A 20,629-nucleotide genomic window follows, 5' to 3' on the forward strand; every position below is an offset into this window, starting at 1 on the left:
TACCATATCAGAACTTCCAAAATGATTAAACTGATGGTGTGCAGGTATTTAAGCCATGGATATAGAACATGAGACTTGAATATTTGATGCGTAAATATGTTAAAAAGAACTTGTTAGCTACACTTGTTTCCCTAATGAAATTGTAGAAAAACTTTAAATCAAACATTTGAATAAAAATTTTAATCTTTAAATCAAACAAATAGAAAAAAATTAAACTTTTAGAGAATTAAATTTAAAATGAATGTAAGAATTGGGAGCATAATTAATTTTTATTATTATTTGTGTTCAAAATCAATATTGTAATCAAAATTATTTACTCTAATAATTTACTTTAATACATACATTTCACAAGCTTTTAAAAATTATTAAAAAAATTGGTAAATCTGTATGTTAATTTTTTGATATAAAATTATTAAAATAATATCAAAATTAAAAATCGTGAAAAAGTTTATGTAATAAATATAATTATTAAAATTTTATATAAAAATCAAATGAATCTTTGATTGAAAGAGTACAGTTAAATATTTAAAATTAATTATGTCACTAATTTAAATCTTATCATGGTTAAAGTTGTTTTTTTATTTATATAAAAATATAAAAACTTCTGTAATAATATAATTTATTTTTATATAGAAAAGTATTATAATAATATTTTAACTAAATTGATGTTTGGTTAAATTATAACACCAACTCGTGACTTAAATGTATAAATAAAATAAAAAGGTATAGCTTTTAAACTTTAGTTAAGAAATTAACTAAGTTATATATTTTTAAATAATTTTATTGTAGATTCTAATCATATTTGTTCTTTTTAATACAATATTTAGAACTACTTATACGCTGCTAACTTTTAAATAGGAGGATAATACGTTTCAGTCCACTCGAACCCACGTCCTCTTGTATTGACAATAATGCTTATGTCAATCGGGCTAAAATCGACAACCGAATTATATATTTTAAAAAAATACAAATTAATTTCAAAATATAAGATAATTATTTTAATGTCACTTGTTTAAAATTGAAATATTTTATCACCAATGTATAAAAACGAACACATAAAATAGAAATAGAAATAAACACATTAAAAGCCAACATCTATATCTATTATCCAAAAAACATAACCAGTCTAGCTGCTGAGAAAATTAAAAAAAAAAAAAAAAAAAAACAGTCTAGTACATGAGATATCTGTATCTATATCTATATATCTAAATTCTTTGGGGACTACATTTCCCTAATGAAAGAGACACCACTTTAAAGCTTTAAGTTAAGATCAATAAAATCTCCTGTTTTTTCAGTACAACAATTTCCAGTACTCAGACAAAGTGTGGCTTCAGCTGAAGTACTACCCCTTTGCACCTCTTCAGCTGATTGTAATAAGAAGCTAAAGAAACTCTTGTTATGCACTGGTAATACCTCAGATTCTGATGACGATTTTTGCAGTAAACACCCTTCATTGTTTTCCTTCATTAGAAAAACAAAAGTAAACCACGATGGAATTCATGCAAGAAAAACACACAGTTTTCAAACCAGGGACAAGACAAAATTACTTGGAAAGGGAATTGTTTGATGAATTTGGGTAAGTCTGGTTGGCAATTTTGAGTTGTTGGAGAGCTTAATAATGTGATGAAGGGACGACTTCCATTACCATTGCCATTTCCATAGCCACTAGGGTTATCATTAACGCATGTTTTCAGTTTCAGCTCCAAAGGGTTTGTCGGCATTGAGTCTCTGATAATGACAAAAAGTCCAGAAAAATAAAATATAAGCCAATATTTTCTTAAAATCACAGGCTAACCATGTATTTATTAGGCTAATTAATTACCCGGATATTCCAAAGCTAAAGACACCATTGTTGGTAGACGAAGATGAAGGATCAAGCCTGGAGACTTGAGGGCGGATAGGTTGTTGAAAGGACATGCGAGACGGAGCTGCCGCCGGCCAGTTCTCGACTGGGACATTAGGCCTTGACCGCTTGGCACTCATCATCTGATTCAAAATAAGAAAAACTAGACATTGTTACACTGCACTAGACTATAAATTCTATTGTTTCATCACCTGTGTCAAATATATATATTTAGAATATGGTTAAATATTGGTTTTAATTGTATCATCTTTACTTACATTTTTTGAAGCAAACATTAAAGACGAAATCCACAGCAAAAACTACGTGAGCATGCAAAAGAAAGATATATATATATATATATATATATATATATTTATATAAGTAGATATTTAACAAGAATTAAAAAAAGGAAAGAAATCCATATAGTAGATTTATGGTTTATTAAATAATGGAGAACTAATTATATGTATAATTAAGACAAGTTTACACTTACCTTGTCTTCCTCAGGCAAAAGTGTTGATATGTAACAAGGTTTTTGGTTTGAAGGGGGCTCTACATGATGATATACCCCTGTAGATGATGATGGGGTTGTTGATGAAGACGATAATGTTGATAACGGGAAAAGATCCATCTGTGTTTGAATCCATGCATGTCAATGGTTCAAAAAAGACTACAAATATAAATATATAATCACGAATTCAATAAGAACATACCATTGAAAGATGGTTCCTTTGCAACACGGTATGACTGGATCCGTTTGAAAGAGGCATAGGGAATGAAAAATCAGCAGCCATTTTAGGAGCTGGTTCCTCAGATGAGCCCCAAGAAATCGGCAACAAGGTTTGTTCAGGCAAATATACGCCTGATCCGTTAATATAGACTCCTTTACTAGGACCATTATTACCACCTACATTTCCACATGATCTTAACTGTGAACTACCATTGCAATTACCATGAAGGGCAGCCATTGAAGGTGGTGGTGAACTTGGATGATGATGATGGTGATGATTATCAGCGAGAAAAGAAGCACTTCTTGGCAAAGAAGGGTAAAAATTGGGAAGTGAAGGAACTAAAGATGATGATGTATGACCATCTTTTTGCTCTTGTTCACGCAATATCTTCTCAAGTTCAGCAACTCCAGGTCCTCTTTTAGGGATCCTTTGTTTCTTTGCCTTCTTTAAACTGGAGCTTTCATAGTCACCACCACCACTGCCATTAGCCATGTCTCGAACACCAACGATGTTGCTTGTGTTGTTGCTGCTCATCTACCTCTCGTTTTTTTTTTTTTTAAATCAAACAACCAAAATTGATTTTTTCTTTCAAGATCAGAAATCTAAAAAGGAGAAAAACAAAATCATTCAAATAAAACGGGATGTAAGGAAATGAAATCTCAAAAGGTGGAGTTGAAACAGCCTACCTATGCGTAATGAAGAAGTGGCATTAAGGAAAGTCCGCCCATGTTTTAAGCAGATAATAGATCTTAGAAAGAGAAAAACAAAAAAAACAGTACTATGTTATAAAAGACAGGCAAACAGGAGAAACTTAGTTCGATTTTCCGAAATTTTATGAGAAAAAAAAATGTTTTGTTTGTAAGAAAAATTCGAGAAACCTAGCAATCATCGAAAGTTTTTTTTTTTTTTTTGGGGGGGGGGGTTGGGGTTTTGTTCCTGAATTTAATAATTTGGGTTCTTCTTTGTCACTTGTCAATATATAATATGAACATGAAACTGTCCTTGTTGTTGATGAATGTCCATGCCTTATGTGTCTCAAAATCTCTGAAAATCTTTACCATTTTTATGTACAGTTGTTGGGGAGTTTTTAAATGCCACTGTCCATTTAGAGTAACTATTTGCATGGAATTTAAGGAGTTTGTTATGGGCCCCACTCTATAACATTAAGACATTGGCTGCTTCATATTGGACCCTACTTTTGGAATTATTTACCTCTACCCGGTAGTTTAACTGCAGTAGTATAAAAACAAGACATATCATAATTTTAATATGAGATAAAAAGTAAGTTAAATGTATTGGATTGGATTGTATCTTTTATTTATCTAAATTTATATTAAATTTTACCAATAAATATTAAATATGGTAAAAATTATACTTTTAAGATAATAATATATGTTTGAATTTTAAAGATAACATTATTAAAAAATTAATTATAAATTTTAAATATAAATCATAAAATAAATATAAAAAAACATTATTGCATTTTAGCATTGATTAATGTTTTAAACTTTCACCTTTATTATTTAAATTTTGTTATGAATAAAAATTTTGACTGTTAAAATTTTCAATAAAATAACTTTTAAATATATATATATTTTAAAATAATTAAATTTTAAATTTAAATATATAAATTATGTATAAATTTAAGGTATATATTTAAGGTATCTATTAGAATGAATCCAATAATTAATTCTTCGTGTTTTGTAAGTCCATTAAGAGGATAGATGCTTCATACCTACTATTAGTTAAGGTAATAAATACTATAATTCTTACAATCTTAATTAATTCCGTGATTTTTCAGATTATATTTTTAGTGATTATATTTAATTTACTTCTTAAAAAATGGAAAACCGTATGATTCATCCATCAGCAAATCCATTGTATAAATTGACATAAAACAGGAATTTAAAGCAATTACATAATACTCGTAATATATTTACTTTACTTATCTATATTCAATTTTTCACATCCTGCTTTAATATTTGAGAATTAAATATTGTTTAAAGAGCTTTTGTTTAAAATAATTAAGATTTAACAAAATTAAGGAAAGCTTCACTGGAAATGGCATGGAAAAGACACTAGTAAAAATGTGGTAATAAATGAAAGAAGAGAAAAAAGGAAATACCAGCCTGGCACACTTAATGAAAAAGCGTATCAAAATTAAGTATTAACCCAAATAAAGTGAGTTAAAACCAAATCTTAGTTTGGGATTCAATTAATGTAATAAATTTAGTATGTATAATCAGTTAATCACTCAATTATTGGTTTTAGATAAATTATTTTAGTAGTCATTTAGTTATGATTTTTTATCACTTAAATATAAAAAGTTACAAAATGATTATTCAACTATTTAATTTTATCTTTTTGGTCACCCAATTATCATGAATTTTTGGGTGTTTCCATTTTACATTAGTCAGTTTAGTAACAAAAAAGACAAAATTAAATAATTAAGTGATCATTTTGTAACTTTTTATTTGAAGGATCTCTGTCGTAGTTTATCTTTGATTTTGTTATCATTCAATTATGAAATGGCCACTCAAATTTTCACATTTGTCTTTTTTGGTCACTTAACCATTAAGTCAGTAAATTTTTTTAACTTTTATATAATTAAAAATTAACCCTAAATATTTACACATAAAAAAGATAAAATAAAAATTATTTTATAACTTTTAAAAAGAAACTTATAGAAAGTAAATTTAAGGCTGATTGAAAATTTTGGCAATTACAATAAAATTAAAAATAGTTGGTCACATGGGTTAGGAGAGAACATTATCTTATGCCATTATGAATAGGATCTTCATACCATCATGAAGTCTTTTTGGTGCAAACATAGTCACAGTATAAGGTTTTGATATTAACTAAATATATAATTAGTTCTATTTATGAGTGTTCTTATTTTAATTTGGAATGTTGATTGAGTGTGAAAAGGCAGCAGTGATGCCTCCATTAGGATTCTTTGCATATATTTGTTTTAGTTTGATGCTAAAAGTGGGTCAAATTTTAATTACTATAATATGAGAGTATGAAAACTACTTGTAGTTAGTTGGAAATTTTAAGTTCCAAATTCAGTCCAAATTTAATTTTCAATTTATTGTCTGCCCTTAGTCCCTGTTTATTTAGCTTAATTAATCCTTAGTTAGTAATATAAACTTAAATTTATTCAAATTTAAGCTTTTTGTTAGATTTTATTTTATTTCTAATATAAATCAGACTAGATTTTCTTTTGTTATAGAAACTAGATCTTGTATTAATTGATGATTAATTTACCCTATTATCAAAAGATTTATACCAAATGTAAGAAAAAAAGGAGAGAGAGATTTATACAAAGGATTTGCTTTTTAATTGAGGAAAGTAAATAATAATTAAGTGTTAATTTAACTTTCCTAAGTATTTTTCCTCTCTCTAAATTATAATAAAATGAGACAGATTTTTATTTTAGAAATGTTCATAAGTTGGGTTATGATTCAAATTTTTTTAAAAAATTAAGTTCAATTTTAAATTCAATTAAAAAAATTATTTCACTGTTTAAAATAATAAATTATTAAAATATATCATTTTATATTGATATTTATATATTTTATAATTAAAATTAAATAAAATATTTTTAAAATTATAAAATTTAAATTTAGGCTGAAATAATACAAAATAACTTTGTTTTGTCCAAACTTAGGTCAGGCTGATCAGGTCAAGTGGGTCACCAGGCCCATGGACATGTAGAACCAATTTGGATGAGCGAAAAGATTGAAAATAGTTGTCGCGTTGAAATTAAATAATATAGTGGAGAAATTAAAATTAGCGGTGACCCAATCCAAAATATAATTTGAAAGAAAAATGATTATTAAAGATATTAGGCATAATTGTCAAAAATACCTTCAATGTTTAAGGGGTTTTGGGTTTGAGCCCTTAAGCTTTTTTTGTTTTTTTTAGATCAACGTTACAATTTTTTCAAATATTATCCTATTTTTAATTGGAAACGTGAGTTGATCATTAGTAAAACAACAAGTTAACGAAATAGCCTATATGACATGCCATATAAGCACGATGTCATGAATAACATCATCTATAAAACAAAATTGTTTAACAACTTTTTTTTTTTCATTTTATTTTCATCTTCTTTCTTCTTTTCTCTCTCTTTTTCCCTTTAGCTGCCGTTAGAGTAAAAACACACCCACCATCAGCCCATACCTGCAATTTCACTCTCTCAATTACAGTAAAAATCAAAGCAAACCCATTTCCAAACCGTCTAATAGGTGGGAATTTTAAGAAAAAAAAGTGGGAAAGACAAAGCATTTTGTTTATATTCTTTTTTTGAAAAGGAATAGAAAGAACATAAATAGTTATTTAAATCGGAGTTTTCTCTTCATACTTTTTTTTTTAATGAAGTTCATTTATTTTTTTAAAAAGAAATTTTTTTGTTAAATTATTTTTTATAAATGATGTCATCTATAACATCGTGCTTATATGGTATGCCACATAAGTTACTTCATTGATCTACTGTTTGATTGATGGTCAACTTACATTTTCCGTTAAAATTAGGATGATTTGTAAAAAAATCGTAATGTTGAGAGTATCAATCTAAAAAGAAAAGGCTTAAGGGCTCAAACTCAAAAATCTCATAAACGTTGAGGGTATTTTAGACAATTATGCCAAAACATTAAATATAAATTCATGTAAAATATGATTTTTCTATATATAATTAATTATTTAAATGTAATTTATTTGATTAATAATATCTATAAATATAATATATAATATATTTATATTTAATTAATGTAAATAAAAATATTAAATATTACTAAAAATATAGGATCAAAGTGAAAATTTGGAGGTGCCATAGAATATACGGCACCCAAATTCAAATGAAAATGGATAGTTAAAAGGGATAATTTTCATATTTTATCTTACCATGAGTTCTGTGAAAATTCAAATGAAACCATAATAAAAGAAATTAATTAACAACAGTAATAAGTAATAATTCTGAATTTTACGTTTTTTTTCCTTTTACTTATCATATCATCAATAAATTTAAAAAATAAATTGACAAATTCGAAAATAGCTAGTTAAATATTATTATTCATCAAATTTAATCTGATACTTTGATATTAACATAATGAAATTTATTTTCTCAAAAGAAAAGTAATAATTTTTTCGCCTTTTAATTTTATAAAAAATATTTTAATTTTTCATCTCTTTCGATTTTTAAATTTATATTTTTGTCAAATCACTTCAAATTGAAATGAAAAGTAAATGTCTGCTAACTTTATCATTGTTACATTCACATAAATGACATGTTAGTATTTAAATAATTTTTAAAATTTAAAAATTAAAAATATTATAAAACTATTTTTAAAATTAAAATCATTGAAATTATTAAAATATATAAAATATAAATTATTATATTAAAGATGGGTTGCTGAATTATTGACTTTGTTGCACCATAAAAGGACGAACCACATGCCCCAAACGTGTAATGTGAGCAAATAAAAAATCATAACATAAAAAAGGTAAATACCTAATTAAAGTAATAAACTAATGCCTGTATTTTTCACATATCTTATTGGAGCATAATCACTAATAAATTACAAAAAGGGTACTAAATAAAAATTAATTATACGTAATATTAATTAATGAAAATGCAAACCATATATATAAAAACTAATTAAATTGAATTAATAATTAAATAGTACCCCTAAAGAAACATTGATAGTAAGTGAAAAATTTTACGATTTATTGCCTCTCTAAATCTTGAACACTATCAAATATTTCATTGTTTTCGCAACTTTGAATTCTATTTGATGATCTTTCTCTACCAAGCATCCTCCTAAAAGAATCAAATCTTGACCCTGATCCCGATGGTTCACCATCTTTTTGTTCTAAAGGAGGAGCTGTGGGTTGAACCCTATTGTCTAACTCGAAGTTCTCCGATTGGACCATCGGTTCAACCACAGTGCGACATATGGGACATGTTGTGTGTGACCCAAGCCATGTATCTATGCATTGCACATGAAATATGTGTTTACAATTGGGTAAAAGCCTAACCATGGACTCCTCCGTGATGGTTCCTAAACAAACAGAGCATTCTGACTCCTCATCATCATGACTGACCTGACCGGTGGTTACCTTGTATGTGAACATCGGCAATGAAGCTATGACTAAAGGGTCGAGTCCCGACTTGGGCAGTTCGGTGATGGAACTTATATCAACCGGTGTGATTTGATCGGTTCTAGGGGAGTAAAGGGCAGCTCGGCGTCTCCTTTCTTGGCGTCTAAGAAGATACCTCGCATAGAGATGGAGCATGATAATGAGCATCACAACGCCGAGTAAAGAGCCGATTGCCGACAGCATGATCTTGCGGCTGACACCAAATGTTGTGTTATGATCATCATCTTCTGAACCCATAGTTTTGTGGCTTAATTAGTTTCTCATCAATGGAAGCCGCTGGTGATGAAGGTGAATTGTTTTATATATATATATATATATATATATATATTTAAGAGAGAGGAACTGTCTTTGTTTTCAACTTTGCTGGTGTGAATTGTAAGAAATGTTTCCTCGTGGGGCATTAAATTTAAGAAGATTAAAAATTTAAAGCTAGGTACATACCTACGCTATTTCATTCATATAATGAGTTTGACTTGGCAACTCAATGACATTTGTCTACGAAAATGTGACAAAGGCTCTGGTCTAATTATGTCCCCAGCCCCTTTGCTCTTTAAACTTTTGAAATTTAGTCCATTTATTTCTAATTTCTAGAAATTTTAACGCCTTTGGCTATCTAATTTAAAAATTAAAGTCCAATTAATAACATCATTAACTGAATTTTTTTAAATTTGAATAAGGGGTTAAATTCCTCAAAACAAAAACAGAGAAACTAAATTTAGAAAGTTCAAAGAATACATGGAATAAGGTTATATTTAACCCTTAAGGCTCTTAATAGTGTGTTAGCCGATAAACTAAGAAAAAATGAATAAAATGAATAAAAGCATACGGCCTAGATAAATTATTTTCAACGATTTGGTGCAAAATTTTCAAATGTCCACTGTTTTACGTTACCTCATTTAGCGTTTTACATGTTGACATATATGTAATTGTTTCCCACACCAGGACTAAGATTGAAGACTAGCGGGCAATGACTAAAAAGTGATCGGCAAAGTTAGAATTTTTTTAGAAAGTGGTAATTAAATTATATATTTTTATGATAGTAAAAATAAAATTTGAATATTTTAATAGTTTATATCTTTATAATTTTAAATAATTAAATTAAAATTTATTATTTTTGAGAAATAAAATATAATTTTATTATTATTAATTTTAAATTTTATAAATTATAAAATAAATGAAAATTTTTTCATTTTAGTAGTGGAACCCTCCTACCTTCCCCACCGCCTCATTTTCCATGATCAAGTCCTATTCTGAACCATAAATTTCTTTTTCTTTTTTTTTTTTCCACAATGGCGATTCTCTCTTTGTTTTTTTTAGCAACTTTCTTCTACACATTTATATATATAAACTATTTTTTCTATGCTTCACATATTGTTAGATATTTTACTTTGTGATAAATTTTTTTTTTTTGGAAGGTAAGAGGAGATATTGATTGATACAAAGTTGGAAAACAATCATGAAAGCAAAGCAAATGAACATGAATTATTAAAAGGGAAAAAAGAGATATAAAATGCTAGTGGCTCTTGTGATATTTGAAGATCAATTTTTTTTATAATCATCAGAGCTGTTGTATTGCTACCCTCGAATTTGATAGATATAGGTTAAGGCTAATTAATTTGATAAACCTTTCAAATCTTATATTATCCATTAATGTTAAAGCAAAAGGAAAGAAAAAAGGGAAATTTTCTTGGGAAAGAAGTTTATGTTTGCTTAAACAATATATGTTTAAAAAAAATTATTTTAACCTATATCAACAAGGTCCCGTAGCTCAGTTGGTTAGAGCGTTGGTCTTATGAGCCGAAGGTCGCGGGTTCGAGCCCCGCCGGGACCATTTTTTTGATATTTTTTCTCAGTCAACGGTTTATAAGTTACGCTAATCAACCCCATCATCATCACGGTCAAGTAGTCACCAGTACCTCGTTTTACCCGTTTCAAAAGTCTGATCTGATCCTTTATTATCCCATAAACAAGTGGTCAAGATTGCACAATGACCCACCTGTAGGCTCTTATCCGGATCCTACGTAACTTACATAAACCTACAATATAGTAATTATGTAGAGGTTTAATTGTGCTCTCGTCCCTTGACTGATTAGAGGTGTTAATTAGCCAGGTAACTGACCTATTTACCATTAAAAATTTTTAAAAAATTAAAATATTTATATTAATATGTTTTTATAATTAAATTTAAAATTTTGAAATTTTTTAAATTAGTAAAATGAGCCATTTGGACGAGTTAAACTCAGATCGAGTTTAGAAATTTTTTGGATCAAGCCTCTGCGAAGCTCTATTGTACTCTTTTATATTTAAAAATTAATCCCTTTAATTTTAATATAAGAAATTTAGGGCCATTTGATTTCTATTCAAAAACATTTCTAATAAATAAAAATTAAAAAATTGTTTTCAATAATAAAACATGTACACATATATTGTAACTATTTTTCTATAACATAAATAAAAGAAAAAAAAATACATTTATATGGATTTGAATCGACGTATCATCTTTAATATGTGAAAAATTATTATAGGAAAAAAATATTTTTCATTCTTTATTTAAAAAATATTTTTAAAATTTCCAATTAAATACTTTTTCTTCAACGTTTTCCATTTTTCAAGAAGAGAAAATATTGTGTACACTAAAAGTGAAGTTTTAGACTCCATATGTAGAGTAAGTGATTGACAAGTATCCTATAGAGATATAATAAAATAGGATTAGTGTGGTTAACAAGTATCCTGTAAGGATATAATAAAATATGGTTAGTATTTAGCGCATCGACAATATATATATTTTATTCCACAAACAACTTTAAGGATTTATCACGTGTCTTTTTTTTAAATATATATTTTAATATTTTATTATTTTTAGAAGACACTAATTTTTAATTTTATTTGTAAAGTTTAAAAACTCTACTCATAATATATTAACTAACTTGTATGATAAAATATTAAAAAATACATAATAATTTTAAAATTATTTGTGAGATAAAAAATATACTGTTTGTATACCAAATATTAATCCGAAGCAAAAACAATTTCTATTTCCTCCCTTCTGTGAATATAAGAACATTGCATATTTTATAATGTCATTTTATCATTTATTTATTATGTTCTGGCTTCTTTTTTTCTTTTACATTGAATTTATCCTCACTAATACATTGATTTTTTTTCTCATTTTAATAGCTTCATGCTTTTCTGTAAATAGCTATATAAAATAGTATTCAATAACTTTACCACCCTAAATTCAAAATCAAACCCCTTACAATCATATATTCAATATTTTTATTTTTTTATTTGACCTTCCACATGCCTAATATTAATTATGTAACAATATTTTATTTAAAAAATCATATAATCTAATTTAATGGAATTTCTTTAATTGTGTTATAAATTAGATTCCAATTATTAAATAAAAATAGATGGATTAAATTTCTAAAACTAAAAGCAAAGGAATTGAATTTTAAACATACAAAAATATAGGATCAGACCATAATTAAACCTTATATGAAAAAAGTCCATTTTGCTCCATCCTTTCCCTAATCCAACACTGTTGAATAAAGAGTAATGACCACTTGATTTCATCAGATGATGCTAAAACTGACCCCCCGAAATCATTAAATCATAGATAGATATAATACATACACATTGTAATAAATAAATTTTGGGTAAAAATATCTATCGTATTAATTATTTTTATTAAAAATTAGATAAATTACTTATTTTACCTCAAATTAAAGAGTAAACTGTATAACTAATATAATATGATGTGTCAAGTATATCTTATATTAAGATGCAAAGATTAAATTTTAACGGGGAAAATAAATAAAAAATTAATTTAATAAAAGACGGGCTTTCACCCAAATTTTGTGGGAGGGACCAGAGAGTTATATAGATAAGCAACCTATCTCCATCAAAAAGAACTCGTCAATTGTTTGTTGTCCAGTCTCTGTTGTTAGCCCTATCATCTCCCTTGCGTTGAATCTTCTCAAAAAGGAAAAAGGTCAAAAAATAAAAATAGAAATAAAAAAACCCAACCAACACTCAACCACTAAGACAACCTCTCCCAAAGCTTCATATCAGTTGTTAAACCTTTTAAATTGATTTGTAAGAGACATTTCAGAAATATATGGTCTTAATTTTATTTCCCTTATTTATTCCTGTTAGGCCAAATTTTTTATTCTTTTCTTTTCCATCGGGGCCAAAAAGTAAGAAAACAGAAGAAATATAAAAACAACTTGAGAGATAAAAAGCTGGTTATGGGCCATGGCAATCCATATTCCACACCAACCCTTCTATTATTTTCTTTTCTTTTGATTTCTGGCTTTCCTTCTTCTTTACTACAACAGCTACTGTTGTTGTCACCACCTTTTCCCCCTTTTTTTCCTCTCTCAAAAAACTCTTTGCTTTCAGTGCCTGCCTTCTTCCCAAAAGTACCTCCTTTTATTTGTCTGACAGCTTTGTTTGGTATGTCATTTGTAACCCATGTTTTTGGTTTGGTTTTGTTTGCTTTCGTAAGAGGGAAAAATTTGTTATTTTGGGATACCTTGGATCTGGGTTCTGGATGTTATTAGCACTAGTAAGTGAAATTTTAATGGTGTCAAAGAAAGGAACAATTTTTCCTCAAAAATATCAATTATTTGTTTTATGATATTATGGGGTTTTTGTTCTGCTTCATTTTTCAGCTTCTTGTAGGTGGGTTGACTTTGATAGTTGACTTGTGAAAAGCTTGCTGGTTTGAGTTTAGAACAGCTAGCTTTTAAATTAAACCATGTCCATAGCTTAAGAAGCTGGATTATCTGTGTTCCTGCTGTTGTTTCTGATTATATTTGCCTTGGACAATACTGTTAGGTTGATTTTTAAGTTGGATTGAGAGACTTATTATCAGCAATGGGTTCTGGAAATGTGTTGAAGACACTAGTGAATATAGTGAAGGATGACAGCTCAAAGCAAGTGAAGGTATATATATCATTATTTTACTTAACAATCATAAGCTAAGCTCTGCAAGCTTTCTGTTATCCTGTTATGAATAAAATCTGAGTTTGGTTCTGAAATAATTCATTTTCTATTTGAATCTTTTGGACTAATGTTATCCAAATTCCAAACCCTTTTGAGAAGTGTAATCTTGTGTACCATTGGAATGACAAATTTTGAGGCTTTTAGTTACTTTTTTCTCAACGAATCCGAGCTCATATTCGGCTATAAGTGTCACTTCTATACCTTCCCTGACACCATTTGTTCAATTTGGTTGTCATATGCCAACATCTGAATATGTGTTTGGATGGTTATGTCGGACATGGATACTTTAAGAAAAATAAAGCGTCTAAATGACACGGCTTTATTATGGTCGTTGTAACTGGTCTCATTTGTTTGGCACAGAGATCTTCAGGTTCTACAAAATCCAAAGGCTTCAAATGGAAGAAACTCCAGCGAAAGACGTCCATGAGAACAAAATTTATTAGAGATTCCGCTGCTCTTGGTATGTCAATTGAGGATTTAGCAGCAACTCGGATTCAAACCGCATTCCGAGCCTATAGGGTATGTTGATTTGCAAGGTCCATAAGATAAACCATGGTTGCAATATAGGCACATGGTACTTAAAAATTAATTGATGTTATGAAAATGTGACCAAGTATCTCCTCTGTTTCTGAATCCTGTTATATGTTGATAATGGACATATGTGCCTTCGATTCTCCTCTTTGTTTTTCAATCCACTTGCAGATATCTTATAAATATAAGATTATTTTCACCTTAGAGATGGTAGAATGGTTTAATAATTCTTTTCTCATGATGCAGGCTAGAAAAAAATTACGTCTATTGAAAGGTATAGTAAGATTACAGGCTAAAACCCGAACTTATTCAATCAAAAAGCAAGCTACAACAACATTACATTATCTTCATTCATGGAGCAACATACAGGCTCAGATAAGAGCTCGTCGACTATGTATGGTAACGGAAGGCCACCTTAGACAGAAGAAAATAGCTAATCAGCTAAAGCTCGAGGCAAAACTACATGAGCTAGAGGTTAGATCAAAAGCCATTTGCTCATGAGAATTTGCATGGACTAAGATCATGACATCATGTATTCTTAATACTATTTGTCTGCTGTCCATTTTCAGAATGAATCTTTTGTTGTAATCTGTTATTTTACCTTAAACTTAGATCATATAGAGACTCCAATCTGTGTATATTTGCGAACTATTGGTACTCCCAAGTTATTTATGGTACAAGTAGTCATTAAAAGTTCGTAGTACGATGTGATGTTCGGGTCCTTATATGTTTTGTTTGTGCAAGCTGCTTGTGGAATTATTGGTTGAAGACTCATTGTAGTCCAGAAACCCCTAGATCCTTCTAGAATTGTCTAAGAATAGCAATCTGTATGTCCTACTGGTCTATAATGTGATTAGCATTTCATGGTTTAGGTGCTCTTGCTGTCAATTGAAAGCATTCATGTATCTTTTCTTTTTGACACTTTCTGGTAATCTGCATGAGGCTGGCCTATTTAGCTCTCATTCTCCGTCTCTTAATCTTAAATGGATGACAGGTGGAATGGTCTGGGGGCCCCGGCACAATGGAGGAAGTTCTCACAAAGATACATCAGAAAGAAGCAGCTGCCGTTAAGCGGGAGCGAACCATGGCATATGCCTTTTCCCATCAGGTATGCCATATTGCCATCCATTTTATTTACTTTTTTGTGAAAGTTATACAAGCAATCAGCATGGGATATGCATGGTTTGCAGTGGAGGGCTCCCAACTCTATCAATAATGGCCTTGGTAGTTATAGACTTGCTAAAGCTAATTGGGGTTGGAGTTGGGTGGAACGATGGATTGCTGTTCGCCCATGGGAAAGACGGCTCCCAACTCCGTCAACTACCCCTAAATCAACCCCTAAGGAACCACAGAACAAACAGACAAGCAAGGGCAGTAAAAACTCGAATTCACCGAAGCCAAAAGCATCAGTTTCAGTTAAACCCCCACTGTCCAATGCGAAGGGAGCGATGAAGCCTAGGAGGTTGTCTTATCCTGGTGCTGAGAAACCAGCTGCACGTCAAGTAAACACTAAAGCTGATAAGATAAACATCGAAAAAGAAGAGATATCAACTTAGCAGCAAGCCAAATATATAGTTTTAAGTGATCAAATCTTATTTTCTTTTATTTAGTTGTTGAAAAATACATGTATTTATTATTATACTACGCTTTTGCTTCTAAGCCTTTTTGTATATGATGGGGGTGATTCTTTACCTTTGTTGTTTTTGTTTTCTTGTCTTCTAACTTCTGTTTCATACATGATGGAAAGAGACGGTAATATTTTCGTGGTAATGTAAATTTTCTTATTTAAATTCCATTCTATGATTCTTATTACAAAGTGCGTAGAAGAAGATTCAAAGCAGACAACTGCAATTCCATGTCTCCAACATGCATGAATTTTTTTCAGCTATTTTTGTAGCCTTTTCTTTTTTCACTAGCCTTGCTAAGCCATTTTCTTTCTATACTATCTGTAATTGACAGCTTTAGAACCAGGTTAATTAATTGAATCTTTATTATATAGTCAACAACCAGCTTCCTTGAGGTCCCCCTTGCCCCCCATTTCTAGCTTGACTAATGGAGTAGATGGGAGGCTACTAAAGGGAAAAAAGGTATAGAAATTATTAAAATTTTATATTTATATATTCTGCACAATCTTCAAATAAACATAATCTTCTTTTCAATTTTAAAAGGACTACCTTTATTTCCGCACCAATCATTAATCTCATGGCTTCATCAACAGCTTCTTTTGTAAATGGTGGATCATCACCTTCATTTCCATCTCAGAGACTCTTGGCCTTAGCCCAGCAGCTGCGTCATTACAAGCCTCCACCTTGTTCCTTAGACGAAGAATCTGTTACCCCAGTTGTCCAAAACCCAGAAAAGTTTAGACCCAAAAGAGCTGCTGTTTTGATATGTCTCTTTGAAGGAGATGCTGGGGATTTGCGTGTCATACTGACCAAAAGGTCTTTAACAATGTCTACACATTCCGGTCAGTTTGTTTCTTTTTTTTTTTGGGGGATTCTTTCATTTTTCCTTCATGTGACTACCGAATGAGGACTTCAATTGTTTTTAGTGTTTTTGATACCTTTGTTGTTGTTGCAGGGGAAGTTTCATTGCCAGGTGGGAAAGCAGAGGAAGGAGACAAAGATGATGGTGATACAGCTACTAGAGAAGCCAAAGAAGAGATTGGGTTGGATCCTTCACTTGTGAATGTTGTAACTTTTCTTGAACCATTTTTGTCCAAGGTATTGAAATAGTATCTTCTAAGCTCTTTTAGCATTTTCTTCATACATGATTCTACATGGTAAATGGCATTAGTTTGATCTGAATCGGTTCTCATTTGGGTGATCCTATATACCAATGGTAACATCATAAGTTTCTTGTTGGGTTAGCATAAAAGCAAAGGGTTTTTGTAATGCAATCGCCTAAACTTGTTTATCCAATTGCAGAATCTTAAGAAACCTATTTTTTTTTTTATTTTTGAGCACTTGATATCATAAATGCATCTGTATAGTCAAAATTTTGGTGTTGCCTATCTGACACCTTTATCTGTAAAAAATGGGAATTCATGGGTGTTTTTGGCGAGGGGTACATGGGGATAATCAGTGCTAATACTAAATATTTCGACAAAACATGGGGAGAGTCAAAGCTAGTATACTAGTGAAAATGGTGTTATTTAGTTTAGACAAGCTGCCTACGTAATCAAAGCATGATTTCTCACATGGGTAATTTAATAGCTCTTACAACCAAAGATAGTTAAGGTACTAGAAATGTGAGTTCGACAGTTGTTAGTCCTTTCTTGAATGGTAGGTATCTTGAAAAAAGTTGAATTTTTATTGATTAATCAATTCAGAGAAATGACTTGAGTGGTAGTGTTAAGCTGGTAAATATGTGGGCTGAGAGGGGATTTGGTAGATGGTCGGATCTGCAAAATGGAAGAGGTGAGCTATGATAGTGTCGGAGTTGGCACTCCGCTCTGATGCTTAAGTCAGTCAGGGGTTTCAACTTAAAATGTTGCATATGTTTCAGATTGTTTAAATGTCCCTATTGAATGTAATGTGATATTTGGATCCTATTATGCTTTTTCGATTGTGAACGATATGATCTTTCAGTTTCGGTGAAAAACATCGTAAAAAGAAGCATGCACCATAGCTGCAATTCTATTCCGCTTTGGCTTTCAGCTGGTTACAAATTATTGGTTTTTTTCCTGCAGCATCTCCTTAGAGTTGTTCCTGTTATTTGCATACTTAACGACAGGAAGGCATTCAAGCCTAAGCCGAATCCTGCTGAAGTGGACACTGTGTTCGACGTTCCACTGGAAATGTTCATTAAGGTTTTTCTCTTAACTCCTATCTAGTGTTGTACTTTTCACCCTTTCTAAAATCGTGTGCGATTTGTTGGGTTCAGGATGAAAATCGAATTGCTGAAGAGAGAGAAATGATGGGAGAAAAGTATCTTCTTCACTTCTTTGACTATGAAACTGAGAATAAGAAGTATCTAATTTGGGGTTTAACTGCTGGCATTTTAATCAGAGCTGCTTCAGTGGTCTACCAGCAACCACCGGCCTTCCCGGAACAGAGTCCCAAGTATGAATTTCTTAGGGATGTGGGCAAAATTACCGACGCACATTGAATATAGTCTAGGAATTTTAAGCTTGCCTTGTATTGCAATGGGGCATCTTCAAAAGTAATAATCTTGCAGAAAATCTAAACAGAGTATTCATTCAAAGCAATCTTTCCTTCGTTTTACTCTTCTTTAACAAGATTAGACCAAGAATCTACTTTGTGCTGAATATCTCACAATGTTTGATTGTATGAAAAAAAGAACATAACAAAACATTTCTGAAGCAGCTAAACATGTTTGGAAAAAGGACTTTAGTAAGCATCTCTCAGCCGAAAACCTCATAGAATTTCTCGATAACGAGTAAACCGGAGTCGATAGACTCCAAAGGATCCTTGCGAAGACGGTGTCTCAAGCAGTTGGGGATGACAGTGGCAATATCTTCTGCAATGACTTTATCTCTTCCTTTAAGAGCTGCAAGAGCTTTTGCAGCTCTATTAGTGACAATATCTCCTCTCAATCCATCAACATTCAACTCAGCACAAACCTTTGATATTTTAACCTTTAGGTCTTGATCAATCTGGACAGAAGAAAGAGAACTCCTAGCTGAAGCAATCTGCTGTTGGAGCTTCTCTTGCTCTGCCTTGTAAGAATCACGGAATTCTTTTGGGTTTTTATCAAACCGTGCTCTTTCCTCCACAATCTTCACTCTAAGCTCAGCGTCCCTCACTGTCCCGACTTGAGCATGCATTCCGAATCGATCAAGAAGCTGTGGTCTAAGCTCTCCTTCTTCTGGATTACCTGAGCCGATGAGAATAAACCGAGCAGGATGTGAGATCGAAATACCTTCCCTCTCAACAGTGTTCCATCCTGATGCAGCGGAATCCAAAAGAACATCCACCAAATGGTCATCTAAAAGGTTAACTTCATCGACGTAAAGAATCCCTCGATTAGCTTTAGCTAGAAGTCCAGGCTCAAATGCCTTGACACCCTCAGTGAGGGCTTTCTCAATGTCAATGGTTCCACAGACCCTATCTTCAGTAGCACCTAATGGCAAATCCACCATGTTGATTTTAGTCATTGTAATAGTCAGTTCCTCTCCATTTACAACCTTTTCTCTAACTTCTATGCCCATTGATTCCGGATCTTCCGGGTCCGAGTTATAAGGGTCACCGAAGACCACCCTGATTTCAGGCAATAAATCAACCAAGGACCTAACAGTTGTGGACTTCCCAGTTCCCCTATCACCCATTATCATAACACCACCAATCTTGGGATCAATCACATTCAACAGGAGACACAATTTCATCTCATCTTGTCCTACTATAGCAGCAAATGGAAATACTGGTCTTTGACTTTCTTTAGCGGCAACCTTCTGAGCCTGAAAATTATTACTTCACAAGCTTCATTCACATATAATTTCAAAAGCAATTACTTACAAGTTCTACTAGGCAACTCTATATCTTACTGCCCAACAGCAATTTCTTCAAATACCCAATTTCTTCAATTCCAAAAATAGAATGAAATGAAAGAAGAAAACCAAGTTAATTAGGTTACCTGTTCAACAGAGTTAATTTCAGTGGCGACATTGGTTACTGCAATATGAAATTGAGGCCTCCCCTTTCTTCCCTGAATCCCAATTCCTCCATACAGTTTCCTCCCATAACCCTGTCCTGTACCAACAAGGAAAGGGTCAAATCTTAGTGAACAGAAAAATACCCAAAGCCCAACTTATCATCTTCATTGATAAAGCAACTTGCAGAGATGGTAGAGAAATGTACCTGGGTTAATGGAGATAGAGGGAAAGGCAGGCTTTAACGAAGGAGAAACGAGGGACCGAGAAGCTAAGATTGCGGTTGAGGTTCCAAGCACGGAAGCCATGGCGCCTGCAACTGTATTTTTGTCAGTGTTGTGAGACTCTGTGAGTGTCACGGTTTTATGTGATTTCCTCGACTCAGCTCGACATGGTTTCTTATTGGTTTGTTAGGTTGCGGATAAGAAGATAGATTTCATTCTTTCTTTGCCTTTGATTTTTGTCATCTTGTCTCATAATCAAATCAAATAATATTATTTTAAATAAATATTGGAAAAATAAATCTATCATAATAATAAAATAAAAATTGCTTTTCCCCCCTAATTCCATCATTTAACTATCTTTACTTTACACATTTAGCTCATAAAAAGTTTGTCTTTACACGTTTAATTTAAAGGAATTTTATCTAAGTTTTACACAATAATAGACATCTTATGTTGTACAGATTTTTTATTTTAAAAAAATATGTGTACTAATTATTATCAAATATGAACATTAAAA

At 31.0% G+C, this 20,629-nt stretch overlaps 5 protein-coding genes and 1 non-coding gene across 10 annotated transcripts; 3 read left to right on the forward strand and 3 right to left on the reverse strand.

The window, feature by feature from the left end:
• Nucleotides 1-1,081: 1,081 nt before the first annotated feature.
• On the reverse strand, nt 1,082-3,486 carry LOC108488868 (uncharacterized). Its single transcript, XM_017793149.2, has 6 exons — nt 3,261-3,486; nt 2,557-3,176; nt 2,337-2,474; nt 1,823-1,986; nt 1,548-1,728; nt 1,082-1,461 (listed from the first exon to the last, which is right to left on the reverse strand). Exons 2-6 carry the CDS (start codon nt 3,106-3,108, stop codon nt 1,252-1,254), a joined length of 1,245 nt encoding a protein of 414 aa, XP_017648638.1. The 5' UTR covers nt 3,109-3,176; nt 3,261-3,486; the 3' UTR covers nt 1,082-1,251.
• A 3,028-nt stretch (nt 3,487-6,514) lies between these two features.
• On the reverse strand, nt 6,515-9,051 carry LOC108488588 (E3 ubiquitin-protein ligase ATL41-like). 3 transcript variants are annotated; one of them, XM_053020072.1, is made up of 2 exons: nt 8,695-9,051; nt 6,515-6,759 (listed from the first exon to the last, which is right to left on the reverse strand). In XM_053020072.1, the coding sequence occupies exons 1-2, from the start codon at nt 8,971-8,973 to the stop codon at nt 6,670-6,672; spliced, it is 369 nt and encodes a 122-aa protein (XP_052876032.1). In that variant the 5' UTR covers nt 8,974-9,051; the 3' UTR covers nt 6,515-6,669. The 3 variants fall into 3 exon arrangements, with proteins under 3 accessions (XP_052876032.1, XP_052876031.1, XP_017648365.1); XM_053020071.1 differs by having other exon boundaries at nt 8,614-9,050; XM_017792876.2 differs by lacking the exon at nt 6,515-6,759 and having other exon boundaries at nt 8,222-9,049.
• A 1,442-nt stretch (nt 9,052-10,493) lies between these two features.
• On the forward strand, nt 10,494-10,567 carry TRNAI-UAU (transfer RNA isoleucine (anticodon UAU)). Its single transcript has one exon. It is a non-coding gene; the product is annotated as a tRNA-Ile (tRNA).
• Nucleotides 10,568-12,656: 2,089 nt separating this feature from the next.
• LOC108489207 (protein IQ-DOMAIN 9-like) lies at nt 12,657-16,093 on the forward strand. Of its 3 annotated transcripts, none has more exons than XM_017793560.2 (6): nt 12,657-13,194; nt 13,579-13,686; nt 14,107-14,265; nt 14,524-14,751; nt 15,272-15,385; nt 15,468-16,093. In XM_017793560.2, exons 2-6 carry the CDS (start codon nt 13,618-13,620, stop codon nt 15,831-15,833), a joined length of 936 nt encoding a protein of 311 aa, XP_017649049.1. In that variant the 5' UTR covers nt 12,657-13,194; nt 13,579-13,617; the 3' UTR covers nt 15,834-16,093. The 3 variants fall into 3 exon arrangements, with proteins under 3 accessions (XP_017649049.1, XP_017649050.1, XP_052876033.1); XM_017793561.2 differs by having other exon boundaries at nt 13,181-13,306; XM_053020073.1 differs by lacking the exon at nt 12,657-13,194 and adding an exon at nt 13,300-13,422.
• Nucleotides 16,094-16,397: 304 nt separating this feature from the next.
• On the forward strand, nt 16,398-18,517 carry LOC108489208 (nudix hydrolase 15, mitochondrial-like). The gene is made up of 4 exons (XM_017793562.2): nt 16,398-16,744; nt 16,858-17,000; nt 17,969-18,088; nt 18,163-18,517. Exons 1-4 carry the CDS (start codon nt 16,480-16,482, stop codon nt 18,385-18,387), a joined length of 753 nt encoding a protein of 250 aa, XP_017649051.1. The 5' UTR covers nt 16,398-16,479; the 3' UTR covers nt 18,388-18,517.
• On the reverse strand, nt 18,451-20,376 carry LOC108489206 (magnesium-chelatase subunit ChlI, chloroplastic). Its single transcript, XM_017793559.2, has 3 exons — nt 20,097-20,376; nt 19,873-19,988; nt 18,451-19,696 (listed from the first exon to the last, which is right to left on the reverse strand). Exons 1-3 carry the CDS (start codon nt 20,194-20,196, stop codon nt 18,644-18,646), a joined length of 1,269 nt encoding a protein of 422 aa, XP_017649048.1. The 5' UTR covers nt 20,197-20,376; the 3' UTR covers nt 18,451-18,643.
• Nucleotides 20,377-20,629: the final 253 nt, after the last annotated feature.

This window comes from Gossypium arboreum, chromosome 10 (assembly GCF_025698485.1).
Source record: "Gossypium arboreum isolate Shixiya-1 chromosome 10, ASM2569848v2, whole genome shotgun sequence".
NCBI classification, from domain to species: Eukaryota; Viridiplantae; Streptophyta; class Magnoliopsida; order Malvales; family Malvaceae; genus Gossypium; species Gossypium arboreum.

Coding starts and splice junctions, on each gene's coding strand:
- LOC108488588 (XM_017792876.2), bottom strand. CDS start 8,973: ATGGGTTCAGAAGATGATGATCATAACACAACATTTGGTGTCAGCCGC.
- LOC108489208 (XM_017793562.2), top strand. CDS start 16,480: ATGGCTTCATCAACAGCTTCTTTTGTAAATGGTGGATCATCACCTTCA. Junction 17,001..17,968: donor TTGAACCATTTTTGTCCAAG/GTATTGAAATAG, acceptor TTTTTCCTGCAG/CATCTCCTTAGAGTTGTTCC. Junction 18,089..18,162: donor CACTGGAAATGTTCATTAAG/GTTTTTCTCTTA, acceptor TGTTGGGTTCAG/GATGAAAATCGAATTGCTGA.
- LOC108488868 (XM_017793149.2), bottom strand. CDS start 3,108: ATGAGCAGCAACAACACAAGCAACATCGTTGGTGTTCGAGACATGGCT. Junction 1,987..2,336: donor TTTTGCCTGAGGAAGACAAG/GTAAGTGTAAAC, acceptor ATTTTGAATCAG/ATGATGAGTGCCAAGCGGTC. Junction 1,462..1,547: donor TCAAACAATTCCCTTTCCAA/GTAATTTTGTCT, acceptor TTTCTAATGAAG/GAAAACAATGAAGGGTGTTT.
- LOC108489207 (XM_017793560.2), top strand. CDS start 13,618: ATGGGTTCTGGAAATGTGTTGAAGACACTAGTGAATATAGTGAAGGAT. Junction 13,687..14,106: donor ACAGCTCAAAGCAAGTGAAG/GTATATATATCA, acceptor TGTTTGGCACAG/AGATCTTCAGGTTCTACAAA. Junction 14,752..15,271: donor CAAAACTACATGAGCTAGAG/GTTAGATCAAAA, acceptor AATGGATGACAG/GTGGAATGGTCTGGGGGCCC.
- LOC108489206 (XM_017793559.2), bottom strand. CDS start 20,196: ATGGCTTCCGTGCTTGGAACCTCAACCGCAATCTTAGCTTCTCGGTCC. Junction 19,989..20,096: donor CTCTATCTCCATTAACCCAG/GTACATTTCTCT, acceptor TTGTTGGTACAG/GACAGGGTTATGGGAGGAAA. Junction 19,697..19,872: donor AAATTAACTCTGTTGAACAG/GTAACCTAATTA, acceptor AATAATTTTCAG/GCTCAGAAGGTTGCCGCTAA.